This window comes from Phragmites australis, chromosome 9 (assembly GCF_958298935.1).
Source record: "Phragmites australis chromosome 9, lpPhrAust1.1, whole genome shotgun sequence".
In the NCBI taxonomy this organism is placed as follows: Eukaryota; Viridiplantae; Streptophyta; class Magnoliopsida; order Poales; family Poaceae; genus Phragmites; species Phragmites australis.
This window is the reverse complement of record NC_084929.1, coordinates 3,108,267-3,125,596: the sequence shown is the minus strand read 5'-3', so window position 1 is coordinate 3,125,596 and position 17,330 is coordinate 3,108,267. Positions and strand designations below refer to the sequence as shown.

General features: G+C 42.1%; 1 protein-coding gene across 2 annotated transcripts; it reads left to right on the top strand.

The window, feature by feature from the left end:
* Positions 1-11,555: 11,555 nt before the first annotated feature.
* On the top strand, positions 11,556-16,081 carry LOC133928409 (putative E3 ubiquitin-protein ligase RF298). Of its 2 annotated transcripts, none has more exons than XM_062374731.1 (4): positions 11,556-11,762; positions 11,934-11,964; positions 12,103-14,174; positions 15,386-16,081. In XM_062374731.1, the coding sequence occupies exons 3-4, from the start codon at positions 12,111-12,113 to the stop codon at positions 15,896-15,898; spliced, it is 2,577 nt and encodes an 858-aa protein (XP_062230715.1). In that variant the 5' UTR covers positions 11,556-11,762; positions 11,934-11,964; positions 12,103-12,110; the 3' UTR covers positions 15,899-16,081. The 2 variants fall into 2 exon arrangements, with proteins under 2 accessions (XP_062230715.1, XP_062230714.1); XM_062374730.1 differs by having other exon boundaries at positions 12,098-14,174.
* The last annotated feature ends 1,249 nt before the right edge of the window (positions 16,082-17,330 follow it).

Below are 17,330 nucleotides of genomic sequence, written 5' to 3'. Positions count from 1 at the left end.
CGGTGCAGCGAGATAGAGTAGACTACGTGCGATGGCGCAGTAGAGAGAAATTGGTAAAACCCTAATTGTGTGTGGTGTCTCACATCTCTCCTTTGTGCGGCGGCTAGCAGATATATACAGAGGGAGAGTTGCACGGTTGAGACGCACCACGATCGGAGACGGTTACGCCGCCACGATCGGCGTCTTGACCAACACAATTTCTATATATTTATCTGTTTGCCCACACAGTAACAAGAAAGAAACCGCAAAAAGAAGGTCGGACCTGCGCAAGCAACTAGACCTAATTTTGACGGACCATTCACGCAGGTGTTGTGCACCCGCACCCTCTGCCCCGGCCTCGGCCATGACTTGGCGAGGCGAGCAAGCGCACGCATGTGTTTTTCTAATCCTCTTATCTACACATGCTAAGTGGGTGGAGGAGAGAGACCCTTTTAAGTTGGTCTCCATCCACTTCTTTTAGTAAGATGGGACTAAAGAATATACACTTTGCTCACATGGTTGGGCATTTAAGATTTATTTAAAATTATACAAATATAATGGGCTAAGCCCATATATTCTAACAATCCCCCACTAGATCTCAAAGTCCCATGAAGATTTATCTTTTTCTCAATATTGTTTGATATACCAGTGTTTCAGTAGAGACTGTTAAGTTGAACATCCACCTAAAACATCAAGCTATACCCATTTACAACTTGTACAATGGACTAAATCTTGAATTGTAAGTCTTGTGCAAACAAGTTTCACTTGAAGTCATAACTGATACTTGACTACCAGTAGGCTACCCCGCGGATGGAGCATATAACTCATACACCATGGTCTCTTCATGAGTTTATTAGAGATCACCCAAGTCTCATAGACCGCGACCAATAGTCAGGCTCATATAGGTGTGTTCTTTCAAGAATGCCCTATAGATTAGCATCTTCACTAATTAAAGCCAACATAACACATTAAGGCAATAGCCAACCTGCCTCACAGATTTTGAGAGTCTTACATCTTTACTCGAGTGGGTTGTATCGTATTCTCCTTCAGTTAACCAATAGCTTGTTCTTTCCAGGTCCTAATTCACGAGATCTCCGATCACATAGGTTGGGTTACCACTACTGTATAACTCACATAGGTCTCACACCCATCTCCTTCGATGCATATCTATCACATTTCATGATAGTCCCTTTGTAAATTGATCTGCTAGATTTTTAGCTATTTGGATATAATTCAACGCTATCATTCCAGAGTTTCTCAATTTTTTTGATAGATTTCAATCTTCTCTTTACATGTCTTGAGGATATATTGGCTATCCTTATGAACTGTAATAATCAAACAGTTATTGTCAAAGTGAATAGCAGCACTGCCAAGAGTGAATACATATCCACTTATGGCCTTTATCTCATCAATATCGGATATCCATTTTAAATCACTATAACTCTCCAGTACTGATGGTTACCTAGTATAGTGAAGTTCAAAATTGATAGTACCTAGCAAGTAGCGCATGACTCGATCAAGCGCATTTGAATGATCATCACCCAAGTTAGAAGTAAACCGGCTCAATTTGCACACAACAAATCAGATGTCATGCCTTGTAGTACTAGCTAGGTACATGAGTAATCCGATTATTTTGGAGTATCTCAGTTGATCCCTAATAATTCTTTTATTCTTTCAAAGTATTAAGCTAGGATCATAAGGTGTTGGAGCGATCTTGCTGTCCATGTAGCCAAAGTAGCTCAATATCTTTTCCATATAATGGAATTGCGAAAGTGTAATTCTATTCTCACTTCTAATCAACTTAATGTTTAAGATCACATCAGCCTCTCCTAGATCTTTCATATTGAAATTTCTAGATAGATATGATTTGACCTCACTAATCACATCAAGATTTGTTCCAAAAATCAATATGTCATACACATACAGACACCTAATAACTCCCTTATTCCACCATGACAATAATACACACATCTATCAGCTTCATTAACAACAAAGCCCGTAGATGTTAACGTTCTATCGAACTTCTCATGCCATTGCTTAGGAGCTTGTTTGAGGTCATACAAAGACTTCAGCAACTTACATATCTTGTCCTCCTGACCTTCTACTACAAACCCATCAGACTGATCCATATAGATTTCGTCATCCAACTCTCCATTAAGGAAGATTGTCTTAAGATCCATTTAATGAATGATAAGACCATGTGAGGCAGTCAAGAAAAGTAGTACTCTTATCATGGTCAGTCGAGCGATAGGTGAATAAGTATCAAAGAAATCTTCATATTCTTTTTGGGTATAATCCTTGGCCACAAGCGGAGCCTTATACTTTTTGATAGTACCATCAGGCCTAAGCTTCTTTTTGAACACCCACTTACAACCTACAGGTTTACAACCATAAGGTCGATCTGTGACTTCCCAAATTCCGTTGGCGAGAATAGAATCCATCTTGCTACGAACAACCTCCTTCTAGTAATCTGCATCTGGAGATGCATAAGCTTCTGAAATTGACTTAGGAGTGTCATCCACAAGGTACATAGTAAAATCATCATCAAAGAATTTTATTGTCCTTTGTCTCTTATTTCTTCTCGAAGCCTCACTGTCATCCTCCTCAGGAACTAGCTCGAGTGGTTGCTTAGAATACTCGAGTGATGTGATATATTTAGGAATTATATCATAAGTTTGACTAGAAATGTTATGTATATCTTTCATAGAAAATATGTTCTCAAAGAAGTTGGCATCTCTAGACTCCATAATTGTATCGACTAGCATGTCAAATACCTTAGATTTAACTACTAAAAACCTATAGACAATGCTCCAATGATCGGAGCATATCCCAGAAAGATACAATCCACTGTCTTAGATCCCAACTCGCGTTTTTTAGTTATTAGTATATTGACTTTCGCCAAGCATCCCCAAGTGCGCAAATAAGAAAGTGTCGATTTTCTCCCTTCCCATTCTCCATATAGGGCTTTCTCCTTATTCTCAGTAGGAACTCTATTTAAAACATGACACAAAGTCAACAAGGCATCCCCCACCATGTTGTAGATAAACCCACAGTGTCTAATATGGTATTAACCAGGTCAATCAGTATGCGGTTCTTTCTCTCAGCTACCCTATTTGATTAGGGCGAATAGGAAGATGTTCTCTCATGAATAATTCTAGGTTCCTTACAGAATAAGTCAAAATCACTCGAGAAGTACTCTCCACCACGATCCGACCGAAGTCTTTTAATTTTCCTTTCCAATTGATTTTCAACTTCTACCTTGTAGATCTTACATAATCTAGAGCATCATCTTTTGATTTGAACAAATACACATAATAAAATCGGTATGCATCATCGATAAAAGTCATAAAGTATCTTTTTCCACCATTCGTCAACACACCATTTCATCTCGCAAATATTTGAATGTATGAGTTCTAACATTACCAAATTTCTCTCCTCGCCTGCCTTGTGAGGCTTACGAGGTTGCTTGGATTGCACACAACTTTGACATTTGGAACCTTTGACAATGAAAAATTCTAAATTAAATTCAAGCTGGAAATTCAAGTCATATAACCAAAGTTTATGTGACATAACTGTGAGTGCCAAACACTAGCCTCATCTCTATTAATATTGCCACAAATATGGTTCATAGATTTATTAGAAAAATCAGAAAGAGAAAAGAGGAACAAGCGTCCACACTCATAGCCTTTACCAATACAAAGTCCATGTTTCGATAGAACCACTTTATTGGACTCGAGTACCACCTTAAACCCATCTCTACAGAGAAGGGAACTGTTAACTAGATTCTTATTTATTGAAGGGACATGATGCACGTTCCTCAGTTGCACGATCTTTTCTGAAATGGACTTCAGATCTACTATGCCAACACCATGAACAGGAGCATGAGGCCTATTTCCCATTAAGACAAAAGAAACTCTAGTGATCTGATAAGAAGAGAACATTGAACTATCAGCACACACGTGCACATTAGCCCTAATATTAATCCACCAATTAATAGAATGATTCACTGAAGTAGATGATGACGAAGATGAAGTAGTCGATGCAGAGGTCACCGTGATATCGATCTAGTAGGCGATGACAAAGACGAAGTAGTCAAAGTAGACAGTGATGATGTAGAGGAAGAAGATCGTGAGCAGTCGCGCCGAGCGTTTCCCAAAAACCTTATTTGCCCTCTCCCGGTGCAAAATCCCAAGAGTGACGGGTTTCGAAGACCTGCTCTCCCGTTCATCGGTGCACGCCGGCGCATCGGGATGGAGTAGACTACGTGCGATGGCGTAGCAGAGAGAAATTGATAAAACCCTAATTGTGTGTGGTGTCTCGTGACTCTCCTTTGTACGGTGGCTGACATATATGTATAGAGGGAGAGTCACGCGGTTGAGACGCATCACGATCGGAGACAGTTACGCCACCATGATCAGAGTTCTCCATATATTTATTCGTTTTTCCATACAGTAAAAAGAAAGAAACCACAAAAAGAAGACCGAACCTGCGCAAGCAACTGGACCCGATTTCAACGGACCATTCACACAGGTGTTGTACGCCTGCGCCCTCTGTCCCCGCCCCCGCTCAGACCATAGCTTGGTGAGGTGAGCGAGTGTGTGCATGTGTTCTTCTAATTCTCTCATTCACACATACTAAATTGGTGGAGGAGAAAAAATATTTTAAATTGGTCTTCATTCACTTTCATTAGCAAGGTGAGACTAAAGAATAAACACCTCCCTCACATTGCTGGGCCTTTGAGATTAGTCCATTATATTTGTATAATTTCAAATATAATGGACTATATATACAAATATAATGGACTAAACCTATATATTCTAACATTTCATATAGTGGAATCAATCCATCCAGACTATGAGGGTCAAGATGATGACCGATTTATAAGAAGATACAAACAATTCTCGATGGATGCGACCTCCATGGTAGACGATGTGCGGGGCGATGGCACACTCTCTTCAAAATATGCATGCATGGAGATAGCTATGGATTTTTTTTTTCTCATATTGGTATGATATAGGTGGTAGGAATTAATTGTAGGCAGCAAAGCAATATATATACTCGTGTAAATTAAATTAAATTAGTAGCGCGAGTGAGATGGAGCCTCGACATGCAACAAGCAATTACTTACTCCTAGTATACAGCTAGCAAGCATACAGCCGGGCGAGCGCCGGTCACATTCATCTCCAGCATGCAGGCATGCATGTGTTGGCTTAGTTGTCAGTAGGCAGTACAGTTGTATCTGAATGTTGTCCTTTTCTATCACACCCTTATTTTCGAATTTCTCAAATTTTAAAAAATTTAATATTATATTACAGATTAAATAATTAGAATGGAAAAAAATCTAAATTTAAATTCAAATTTGAATAAGATTATAGTTGTTTGAATGCATTCGTGATGAGCAATAGGTATTTATGGTTTCTTTTTTAGTTGTTGATTTTATCTGTTTTTTCTTGGATTTTATTGAGCTCATTTGGATTCTATATGTTTCCTTTTGAGTTAAATTTTAATTTCCAAAACAACAAAATGTTTTCATAAGCTCAAAATATTTTTAGTTAGCTTCTAAATATTTTCAAAAGCTTGTTGAAATTTTCTAGAATTTTTAGGCTTCATTGGGTATTTTATTTGGATTTTAATTTCTTTCTCTTTTTTATGAAAATCTTCAAGTAATAGAAATACCTAAACCCAGCTGGGCCTAAACCCTACCCGAACTGGCCCATCTTCTCCCTCCAGCCTAGCCCAACCCGAGACCCTCCCTCTCCACCTAGGCCGATCGAAACCAGCCCATCACCCCGCTCTCCCTCTCACACAGCCTGCTCCTCCCAGTCGCCTGCCTATCTCCCGCCCAGGCCGCGACCCGCGCCCTGGCCCACTCACGTACGCTTGCTCGCTCGCTCGCCAGCCCGCCGCCTGAACACACCCGAGCCGGTTCCACCTTCGCCTTCACCGCGACGTCTCCATTTCCGATTCGAACATGTCGCCGCGTCCGAGTTGGAGTCCACCACCGGCCAAGAGTCCTGCCCTACCCCGAGCCTCTCCGCCCTCCTATATATTCGTCACCACACCCTCGGCTTTTCCCACACAAGCAAACCCACCGAGATTCAAGCCCAACTCACCGAAATTCCCTGTCATCGTTGCCATTATCGTCTCCCTCGGTCGAGCACGCCGCCAAGCCACCCTAGCGTGGCTTAGCACCACCGAGCCACCTAATAGCTCCGCCAACACCCGCAAAATCTTCTTCCACCATCTCTTTGGCTTCCTGGCCGCTGAAACTACCCCGACGTCGAAAACCGGACGCCTTCGTCGCCTGCATCATCACCGAATTGCTTCCCATGCCGCATCGCCCAAGGTAAGCCAAGCCGTCAAACGGACTCCCCACGCCCTCTCGTAGCTTTTTTGCCGCTCGTCGTCGCATCCCAAGGCCAGCTTCGAGGTCCACGTCATCCTCCGACGAGGTCGCCATCGTCCCGAGCTTGCTCTGCTGTTTTTCCCTGCCGTCGTTTACCTAAATCTCTGCCCTCTATCTCAGCAGTTGGATCCAATCTAAACGCCCAAGATTAGGTCCAAAACTTACCCCTTTATCCTCCAATCTCGTGTTGCCATGTGTCCACTTTAACCCAGTCAGCATATGTGCCATGTCAGCCTGCCACATCATCTTTCCACGTCAGCATCTTTGTTGATGTGTTAGTCCAGTCACCTTGCCACATCAGCAGAGTCAGCCCAGTCAACATCCAGTCAGCAATTCAATCTTTTCCAATACAAAATAATTCCAAAATTCTAGGAAACTAGGGAATTTTGTAGAAAAGCCCCTGCACCTTCAATCTCTTATATTTTTTCCGTTTTAGCTCCGATTTAAGTGATTTTTGCGCTCAATTTTTTCTAAAATCACCATCTATCCAATCATGCTAGTTTTAGATACCAGTTCTCACATATTTATAGTAAATTTTCCTCATTTACATCTAGATCCCTACAACATGAGGATATTATTTTGATTAATAAATTTGTAGTCATCACAATGACATATAGGCCATGAACTACATGTCATTGTATCGCAAACATAAGTTCATGATATTAAAATAATATATTATTTTGTAAGTCGCACATGTTAATACTTCAATCAATCTTTTCTATCTTTTCATGTAAAGCTTTAGTTCCTATCGCGTAATCTTTCTTCGAACGAAGTCCAGTTAATTATGTTCTCCTTGTCTAGCTCAATCAAGATTCTAGTCTATCGTTATATTCCTATTGTTTTTGCAATTTGGAAGTTATTTGGTGTTTATTTGATGTTGTTTTTGTATGTCGATAGAATCCGTGATTAGTCGATAACGCTTCAGATCTGTTCGAGGACTTCAAGACCAAGGTTTTGACAACACTGAGCAGTATTGGGTAAAAGTCAAGTATATTTCTTGATCATATTGCTCCTAAGTTTTATAAAAGCTCTATTTTACAACTTGCATGCATGTCTATTAATCTGATGGGTAGTCACCTATGTTAAGGTTATCCTTAGTTCTTCCTTTACATTCCTTGAAGCCTATGTGGTAGTTAGTCATAATGTCGGGATGTTGGGTAGTGTCATATACATATTTAGTGGACATATGCAATGATGATGATGAATTTGATATAGTAACTTGGAACCCTAAGACTTAGGCAAAGAATGGTAGGATGATGGTAAGTGTTTATGATGGTAAGTACGGTAGGCTTGTGGATATGTTCCAATCAAGTAGGTTCTTTTGGTTAGGATGGTCGTAACATCTATTCTCTTTGGTTAGGATGGCTGTAACATCTATTTCCTCCCTCTTTCTACTGGTTATTACCCTATTGAGTATATTTGCCCAAGTATCACATATAAGGACCGGTTCATGGAGCAACAACCCAAGAAATATCGTATCAACCACGAGATCGATATGGATAAGGCTTAACATATCGATTAGACACCTGGTTGACATTCATTGGAGTACCAGGACCTAATTGATGGGCCATGCTTCATAGTGATTTTCGAGCAACACACCATAGGTGTTTGTTAAGTGCTTCGCGAATATGGCAACATAGAAATCATAACTTGTGAGAAAAGCTGGACAACCTCTGTAGAGTGTAAAATCTGATATATTAGTCGTGCTCGCGGTCATGAGAGACTTGAATCCTCACATGATTAGATGATTTAGGTTATAGTTATGGTTTTAGTGATGGTTATGATTTTGGTTATGGTGGTGGAATAGTTATGGTTTGGTAAAACTGGTGGTACAAGGTGGTATTGGTTTACAATATAGTCAACCTTGGAGGTTGGTTTAATTGGGTTACACTCACTTAATAACTGCTCAAAGGCTTAAAGTTCAATTATTTTCTTTACTCGTATTTACACAAATATACCTTGTGTTAGCCTATTCTTGTCATAAGCCTATATATCATTATTTTTCTATACACTTACTGAGCGCGTCATGTGCTTATACTTGCTATTTTCCTTATGCTATGCAATATATGTGGTACTGCTCAGTGAGTGAAGATGTTGAAGATTATTAAGATGGGGTTGTGACGTTCTAGGAGCGTATCTCCCGGTCGGTTGCCTGTGGTGTTATTGGATATCAGTGCTTCTGTTCCGCTGCAGATGTCTACTTAGAAGACAATATATATCAATTGCTGTAAGAGTTAACATTTATTCTATAAAAGTATTGTTTTTGTTACTTCACTTGTGACGTCCTTATATGTGTTAAACATCTTGAGCACATATAAGCCGTATCTGATTTTGTTCGTTAAAATCGGGCGTGACATTTCCGCAACAGAAAGGCAGTCCAGAGTTACTACTACATATGAATGTATGTACAGTTGTATCTTGTATGTATGTATGTATGTATATGTGGTGTCTCGATCATATAGAAGATCTTATGATGAATTTATAGAAGATAAATATCAGACGTCTAGGTATAGAAGATAAATAATGAGAGGTTGAATGTATTTTGAAATATATAGAAGGCAAATATTTGACATCTAGGTGGGAAAGGTAAATAATATGAGATTAAATGTATTTTTAGAAAGAGAAATGTGATTCATCTTTGCACGATAACCGTTTAATTAACCCGAGTGGACGGTGAAGATCGATCAAATCTGCTACAACTCGTGTATTTTCTAGGAGTATAAATATAGATGTAAGCAAATACACCATATGCAAGATGGCATAAGTAAGAAAATAAACATATGAATATCTATATAAAAGTCACAAAGATACAAAATGCTATTTTCTTTGTTCAGGTTGATTTGTCTCCTTGATGTTAGATTCATGCTAACCACCTATCTAGGGTGTGCCAAATTGCTGTGTATAACTCAGACAACGCAAAGTGAAGGAAGGTGCAGTGTCTTGGAAAGTAGGAGGTACAAGCAACACTGCAATCTACGGAAAGATACAGTTTGGTGAGGTTACAAAATAGTATTACGAGATAAGTATGTAATAATAGTGGAAAATTAAACCCATGAACCGTTGGAACTCTAATTTGTTACACAGAAAGGAACCCTTGTACACACACATAACCGCCATGTGATTTGGCTCCTGTGGACTTAGGCACATCGCTGACTCTCTTAAAAGAAAACCCAGCGTCTTTGTGTGTTATATATTGTGCTTGTTTTGTGTTGATCATTTTCCTCATTCTGGTGTGCTACCGGTCCCAGCACACATATCGAACTTAGTGAGCTAACATGCCCAGTCGGATCACCAAGGCAATGACTGATGTGGCGAACCAGTGAATAGATAAGGAGTTCGTGTTTGGCAGATGAGTAGATAGTAAGGTTGGCTTGCAATGTCTAAGATTAGCTCCTGTGGTTGGGTCTGGCAGGAGATCTATGACTTGACAGGTTGAGCTAATTATCTCGGTGCTTGGTCATAGCGTTGACACTTACAAGGGTTATATCTGTAATATCTACATGGATCAATGGGGGGGGGGGGACTTGGAACATCTAGATTATGCATGGTTCATTCCATCATGAAAATCAGCTAGACATAAGTTATTTATTTGAACTATTTACTACTGAATTGCTTCGTTCAAGTGTTATGTTTGAGGTGCCAACAACTACAAGTAATGTATTGTAGTCAACAAAGAGAAACAAAGTCAAGGCATTGTAGTCTCTTACTCCATGCACATCTTCTTTTATCTTGTCTCGTTCTCCTTGATAAGCTTTCCAACGTTACGGGTACAAGGGGATATATTATTGAGTGTGGGAACCTTATAATTTTTAAGCTTATAATGATTTATGCGTAATTCTAGGAATGATATTCTTAATCAGGTTTATTTGCTATGTACTCCATCACTCCCTACCCTACCCTCCTGCCCACTGAATCCATGGACTTAGTTGGTTAACCCTTAAAAGGAACCTACTTGGCATGAATCCCCCAAGTTGATCAGCTCATAGAAAATCCTTGAATCCCATTCTCCCTCCAAACCAAGCAAGTATACATTATACAACCCAGTGACACTGAATATGCATCCATCGTCAGTCCTGGCATGTTAGTGGCTACCCCACAATCAACCCTCAACCACCTATGGCCGGTACATGTGCGCCTCATCACTCCAATACTCTTATGCCAAGTTAATTAATACAGCAAAATAAAGTCATCGTATTTTAAAAAAGATAAGATCCTAGTTAATTCACATAAGCGCCTATCCACCTCTGATGCCCAAAGGTGATCATGTCACATTAAGGCTCTTTAGGTCCTATTCACCTGCGAAACCATGCAATCACGAAGCTAACTAACCAATGCCGCCGTTCACACACCAAGCCCATTCTCATTGCCATTTGCCAACACTCCAATACTCTTGTGCCAAGTTAGTGAGTGAAAAAAATTATACAATATTTCTTCATTCTTGTTCCCATTCTACTCAACAATAAAATGCTAAGGTGGATAAAGTAATAATTGAATATCAACATCAGAAACTACAATTTATATGTTAGATTGAAGGCTTGTTTTATTATAAATGGAATGATACACACATGCTCGTAGAAACGATACTATTAATCAACTTTACTTGGTCAACATGCAGGATGTGTTCCATTTTCCCGCCAATCCATACGGCTGTTACAACTACGTAATCTTTGCAAGCGCGTCTATCACCAGTCCATACGGCTGTTACAAATCATGTAACTCTTGTGGGTATACATCCCGCCAATCTACAAGGTGATCAACATGCATCAAGACTCATCCAATCTCACTATCCTATCAAACCATGCAACTATTAGAGCTCACCCTATACGATGCCGACCGCTGCCATTCAGGCTCCAAGGAAGACACACAAGTTACATAGGCTCGTCCACTAGCCTGCCATGTCAACCTCTGCCTCGCACGACGAGTGACCACATCAACCCTCAACCATCCATAGCTTTGGCATCCCACCTAGGTGATCAATTTCTATCTCGCACTACGAGACAGCCACATCAACCCTCAACCACCTATGGCCTGGTAGAAGTGGCATCCTATCTAGATGATCAAAATAACGTAGCACCCCATCTAGATGATCAGAATGACATGGCTTCCAACAAAATGCTGAGAAACAGTGACAACAAAATTTACAGGTGTGCATAGAAGGGAAGAAACGAAAACCACGATGCTGGAGACGCAGGCGTAGGGTAAGAGGTGGTCCTGAGGCAGTCAGGCGTCCCACCCAGGTCCCGGAGGCGTTTCTTTCTTCCTCCTCATCTCCTCCCTACTCTCCCCTCTCTACATCACCCGGCACACCATACTCCCCCCTCTTGTCCACTCCTCGATCACCAGCCGCCTCCGCTTCGATCCCGTCCGATCCAGTCCGGTACGTGCCTTGATCTGCCCGCTCAATCCCGCCCCCTGGCCCCGCTCAATCGGATCAAGAACTCGTTCGCCCATCTGATCCTGGAACACGGTGCACGGGGCTTTTTTTTTCTTGGTTTTTGATTCATTGAAGTTTCCCGATTCTCACAATACTGCTCTCTGAATTTCTCAGGATTTTTCTTGATTCGGTGCTCGGGAATAAGGTCAGTCCAATCCGTCTGTTGATAAATTATCTTTTTCGGTGGACAAAAATCGATAAATTATCTTTGGATTCGTTGGTGTTTAGATTTTCTTATATCTTTTTGTTGGTAACTTAATTGTTTTCTCGGGCAAAAGAGCAGCTTTCCTGATGCCTACTGCCGCGGACTCGCCGCAGCCTTCCGGGTCGTCACCGCAGGAGAAGGCCTCCAGCCGGAATAAGCGCAAGTACCGTGCTGACCCGCCGTCCGCCGAGCTTGTCCCCTTTGGGCTGGAGTACCCGATGGCGGCGGACTACGTAGGCTTCGAGTTCATGTCGCCTGAGAAGGCCGCCATGGCGGCGGCAGCTGCCGCCGCCGGCGAGGGTGTCAACCTGGACCTCCTCCAGAACATGTGCGATACGTGCAGGGGCATCCACACGACGGCGGAGGAGTTGCTGGAGTGCCAGAGGTACATGAATTGGAGCGACCCGAACGAGGCGCAGCTGGAGAAGATCCTCCTCAAGAGCCTGGATGCCACCTTCGACAATGCCGTGAGTGTGATCACCGCAATGGGCTACTCAGAGGCTGCGGCACGGGCTGCCGTGGTGCGGGCAGCTACGCAGTACAGTTGGAGGGAGAGCCTTGCCAGGTTTTGTGAGGCCACGGTTGAGGTGCTCAAGACTGAGGGGGACATGTTGCCGAGGGAGGGTGCCTCCGTCGAGTACATGAGGAAGATTGAGCAGGCTGTGCTTGGTAGCTTGGTTGCAGTGGTCAGTGAGGCGCAGCCATTCTACTCGACGGGGGATGCGATGTTTTGCCTGCTCATGTCCGACATGAATGTAGCCAGCGCCTGTGCCATGGACTACACTCCTGCTCCCCTCCCAGCAGTGGGCACTCAAGTCATTGCCCAGCCAGTTGTGGGGAACTATGAACCCGGTGTAAGTTCTGATGTATCGGTTTCTATTACCAACCCACAGACTGGTGTAACTTTCCGCGGGAAACTCTCCCCTGTGCCACCCAGTTCTTTCAATCCTGTGGCTCTGCGTGCTGATTCATCCACAGTACCGACAAGTCCGAGTTTGTCAAGTAGCAAACCGTCTGTCTCAGGAAACACGCAGTGTGTGATTTCGAATTTGAAGCCTAAAGAACATACAGTTGCTGTGCCCGATCATTCAGAGGGTCAGCCATTTGTTGCTGCCGTGACACATTCTTCAAAGGATGATAAGCCATTCCCTAGCAAGAGGGGGAGCTCAAAGAGGGATTCATCTCACCGGCAGAAATTGACGAGCTTTGATAAGAGTTCTCGAGCAATGGGCTCTAAAGGATCTCTTAGGTCTGGCAAGCATAGCTCTTTGGCTAGTGCAGCACTGGATAGGAAGTGCAGGCAGCTTCCAGATTCTGCTACTAACGGCTTGAAGGGCTCATCAAAAGTAGGCAAAGGGTTTGCTGTGGGCATGACGGGATCAGAAGTGCCGGCTGACCTTTCTTTTACTGCTGCCACTCCCTCCACTCCATCATTTGATGCCACCAGATCAACTAGCTCTAATCCAGTACCAGCTGCTAGCACAGATCTCACACTATCACTGTCATCCTCAAGCGATGGTTCAGTTCCATCTTTAAATCAGAACTCCAATATTGAGGCTAAGGACTCTGGCAGCAAAATCAACTTCTCATATGATGAGGATCAGAAGGCCTGGGTTCCACAAGATAGAAAAGATGAAATGGTCTTGATTCTTGTCCAGAGGCAGAAAGAGGTGCAGGCACATATGAAGGATTGGACAGACTGGGCTCATGAGAAGGTGATGCAGGTCACACGCCGACTTGCCAAGGAGAAGGAAGAGCTTCAGTCACTTCGCAAAGAGAAGGAAGAGGCAGACCGCCTCCAAGAAGAGAGGCATAATCTGGAAGAGAGCACAAGGAAGAAGCTTTTAGAGATGGAGTCTGCAATTTCTAGGGCGAATGCACAGCTGGAGAAGGCAGATGCTTCAGCTCGCAGACGTGATGCTGAGAATGCACAACTAATGATACAGCTGGAAGCTGCAAAGCTGCATGCGGCAGAGTCTGTAGCGAAATTTGAGGAGCTTTCAAGGAAGGATGAGAAAACTCTTAAAAGATCTCAGTATTGGGAATCTGAGAGAGCCCTATTGCAAGACGAGCTTGCATCTGGAAAGAGCAAATTATCTCAGGTCCAGCAACAACTTCAACATGCTAAAGAGCAGAAGGACAAACTGCAGGTACTTGCTGCTTTACATTTACGTCTTCATAATCTTCCTCTATAGGGAAGTGCATATTATCTCATGAAAAATGCACACAAGCTCAAATCATTTGACTCAAGATCAATATTTAATTCATGTAGTTGTTAGATACAAAAATATCTTTATGCTTTTGTATGAGAAGTATCCAACCCTTACTGTAATTGTTGACTGTAGTTGATTGCAAAGAATAGTTACTTTACTTCCTAGACAGGGGGACATCTTACTATTTTTGTGCTTTGCGTTTCCGTTTCTTATGCAACTCTCCGTTATATATATTTATATGTCATGGTTAGTTTAATAATTAGGTTTCACTCTGCCTTTCTTTTATTTACTTATTTCCTCTTCTGTTTTATTTTTGAACCCCAGGGCTTGGGGATGTTCAGAATTTCGTAGAATAAATGGTAAATCGGTTGTCGTGACTAATAATGCTCCAGACTCATTTAGTATGTCATGTAAGGCTGGGAAGCTTTTACTTGCAAAATGGTCAGGAAGAAGTTGCATGAGCTTTTCACAGCATCACAGCTTTATTCAATTATTATTACACTTAAGTAATCTTTTGTTAAGTATGGAGACAAATAAAGTTCTGATGTGGTAACTTTTTTTATTGATGGTAGATACAAGTCTATAAATTCTATACAGGTAAAAGAATTCCATTTCTTCACTGGAACATGTGCAGCTTCTGAAACCTTTGACTTGTCAATTCATGGCATGTAATCAATGCATTTCTTCCTACATTTACCATCTTTGTGTTGCTAGGATAGAAATACAGCTCACTGCTTAAAGCGGAATACATAAGAAGACTTGTTTTTTTCCTTCTAGATATGTGGGTTAGGATTGTGATCAATAGTAGGTGAGGTGAGTTATGCTAGACTGCTAGCAAAGCTGAGTAAAGTTCATTGTTTTATCGGTTGATATGATTGCGTGCTTGCATGTATTTTTCATTAGCTTCATCTAAGATTATCTAATTCATGATAAGCTATTCCCTAAAGATATCATGATAAGTTGATTGCACATACGATGTTATGCCAAAGTAGAACCAGAATGATGACTAATCCTGTGGATCTAACTTCTAATGTGCGCACGCCTTTTCCATTTACTAAATTTATTTTTGTAATTTCATTTCTCTTGTACTGTCTTTACTGAACTGTCTTTTATCGTCTTTGATTTTCTCTGCCCTTCCATACTTGCAGGCCAGGTGGAAACAAGAAGAGACTTGGAAGATTGAGGCAATTGCCCGTGTAACCTCAGAGAGGAAAGAGAGGGATCAGATTGAGACATCATTGAGGTCGGAAGAGAATTTGCTGCATCTAAAAGCCGAGAATAATATGCAAAGATACAAGAGTGAGCTTCGTGCTCTTGAGCAGCAGATTTCGCAGCTGCAAATGTCCTTTGAAACTGCAAACGTTGCTGCTCCCAAGTGGGGAACAGACAACAAAAGCTATGCTTTGCGTCTTTCTGAAGGGAGAAAGAACAGCAATGCTCCAATTTTGGTACTGCAAGATATCGATTTTGATGATATTCAGCGTGACCGGGAGTGCGTCATGTGCTTGAGTGAGGAGATGTCCGTCGTCTTCCTCCCTTGCGCCCACCAGGTCGTGTGCGCAAAATGCAACGACCTGCATGAGAAGCAAGGGATGAAGGAGTGCCCTTCGTGCCGGACCCCCATTCAGCGAAGGGTGTGCGCCCGCTCCGCCAATTCCTAGAGTTCACATATACCATTTCATTTTTTCTTTTGGTTCCCTTCAATTGGTCTGCTTGAATTGATGGAGACTGGAGAGAATAATGGGTTGCATGAGTGGTTAAACATTGACAATAATACATCGCAGAACGTCATATCGCCGGATAATGGATAGTGGGTTGGTTATATGGAAATACCACTTCTCCTGTATGCTTGGTTTTGTTGCACACTAACCCTTCTCCGCAGGCAAATACATCCTATGAAGCGAAAGTATCTGTGTGATGGCGGTGGTTGCTCTATCCTAGTCTGCAATTGGATGGTGTACCATGTTAAGTTATCTTTGCTACTTAATCCATACTGGAGTGAGCTGCAGTTTGTAGGGGATGTGGATGAGGCCTAATACAAAACCTAACAATTTTTATTTAAACATGACAAAACTTGAACATTTTTTTCTGAAACATGACAAAACCTAGCTTTAAAAAAAAAACAAACTTGACAAAACCTGAACATTGTAGATTGGATAGTGTGCTACTCCGTCCGAACTTGTAGCTTGCTCATCCCTGGGTAGTTTCAGTCTACAATGCATCGGTGTTCAGATGGAACTAATTCAGTGGAGAAATCACTTCAATAACAATGATATTTTGTTCAAGCAAGTTGGGGTAGGTCAAAGATAAAACCTAACCAGAGTCAGCGGAGAACTCAGCTCGAAAGTGAAAAAGCGTGGTGGTACTAAGTTGGTGTCAACCTTTTTATGGATCGTTTCAATGTTGTATGATATTACAATTGGAATGTCCCAAGGGATTATCATGGTTAGGGTTTATGGATGGAGCCAGAAATACGCCAAACCCTAGATTGGGTTTTCTTTCTGGGCGTTTCAATGCTACATGATATTACAATTAGAATGTCCTAAATGATTATCATGGTCGGGGTTTATGGGTGGAACTAGAAATGTGCTAAACCTTCGGGCGTCGTATCCTCTCTGGAGGTGTCGTTTTGAAGGATCCCACACTATGTTCTGATAGCCGATGCCTTAGTCACGGCATGACCCTACTTCGGCAATTGTTGCGAACACTTCGGACCTTTAAAGGGGAAAGTTATTGGCGAGGCCTCTGCTCTTTTGGTGCTGCATGTTTCTGTCCACGGGTGGGCTACGATGGAATCGGAGCTACAGTGTCAGGGCATTCCACGCGCTTGGCAACGATGACATGTGGTGGTTGTGGACAGGAACACGAGGACATCAAGACGGAGGCTGAGGCCTATTTCGGGAAGTCGGAGCTGTTTGGTTGCAACGTACGATGAGTTTGGCAAAGATGACCCATTTGCGGACTCCTCATGTGTAGTTTTCGGAGCGTAGTGTTGTTTGCTTTTTGTTTATCGGGCCGCTCATGTTGTTGGGTTTTTTGCCGGGTGGCCTAAATCAATCAAGTAGTTGTTAAGGTTTTTGGGTCTAGTTTACT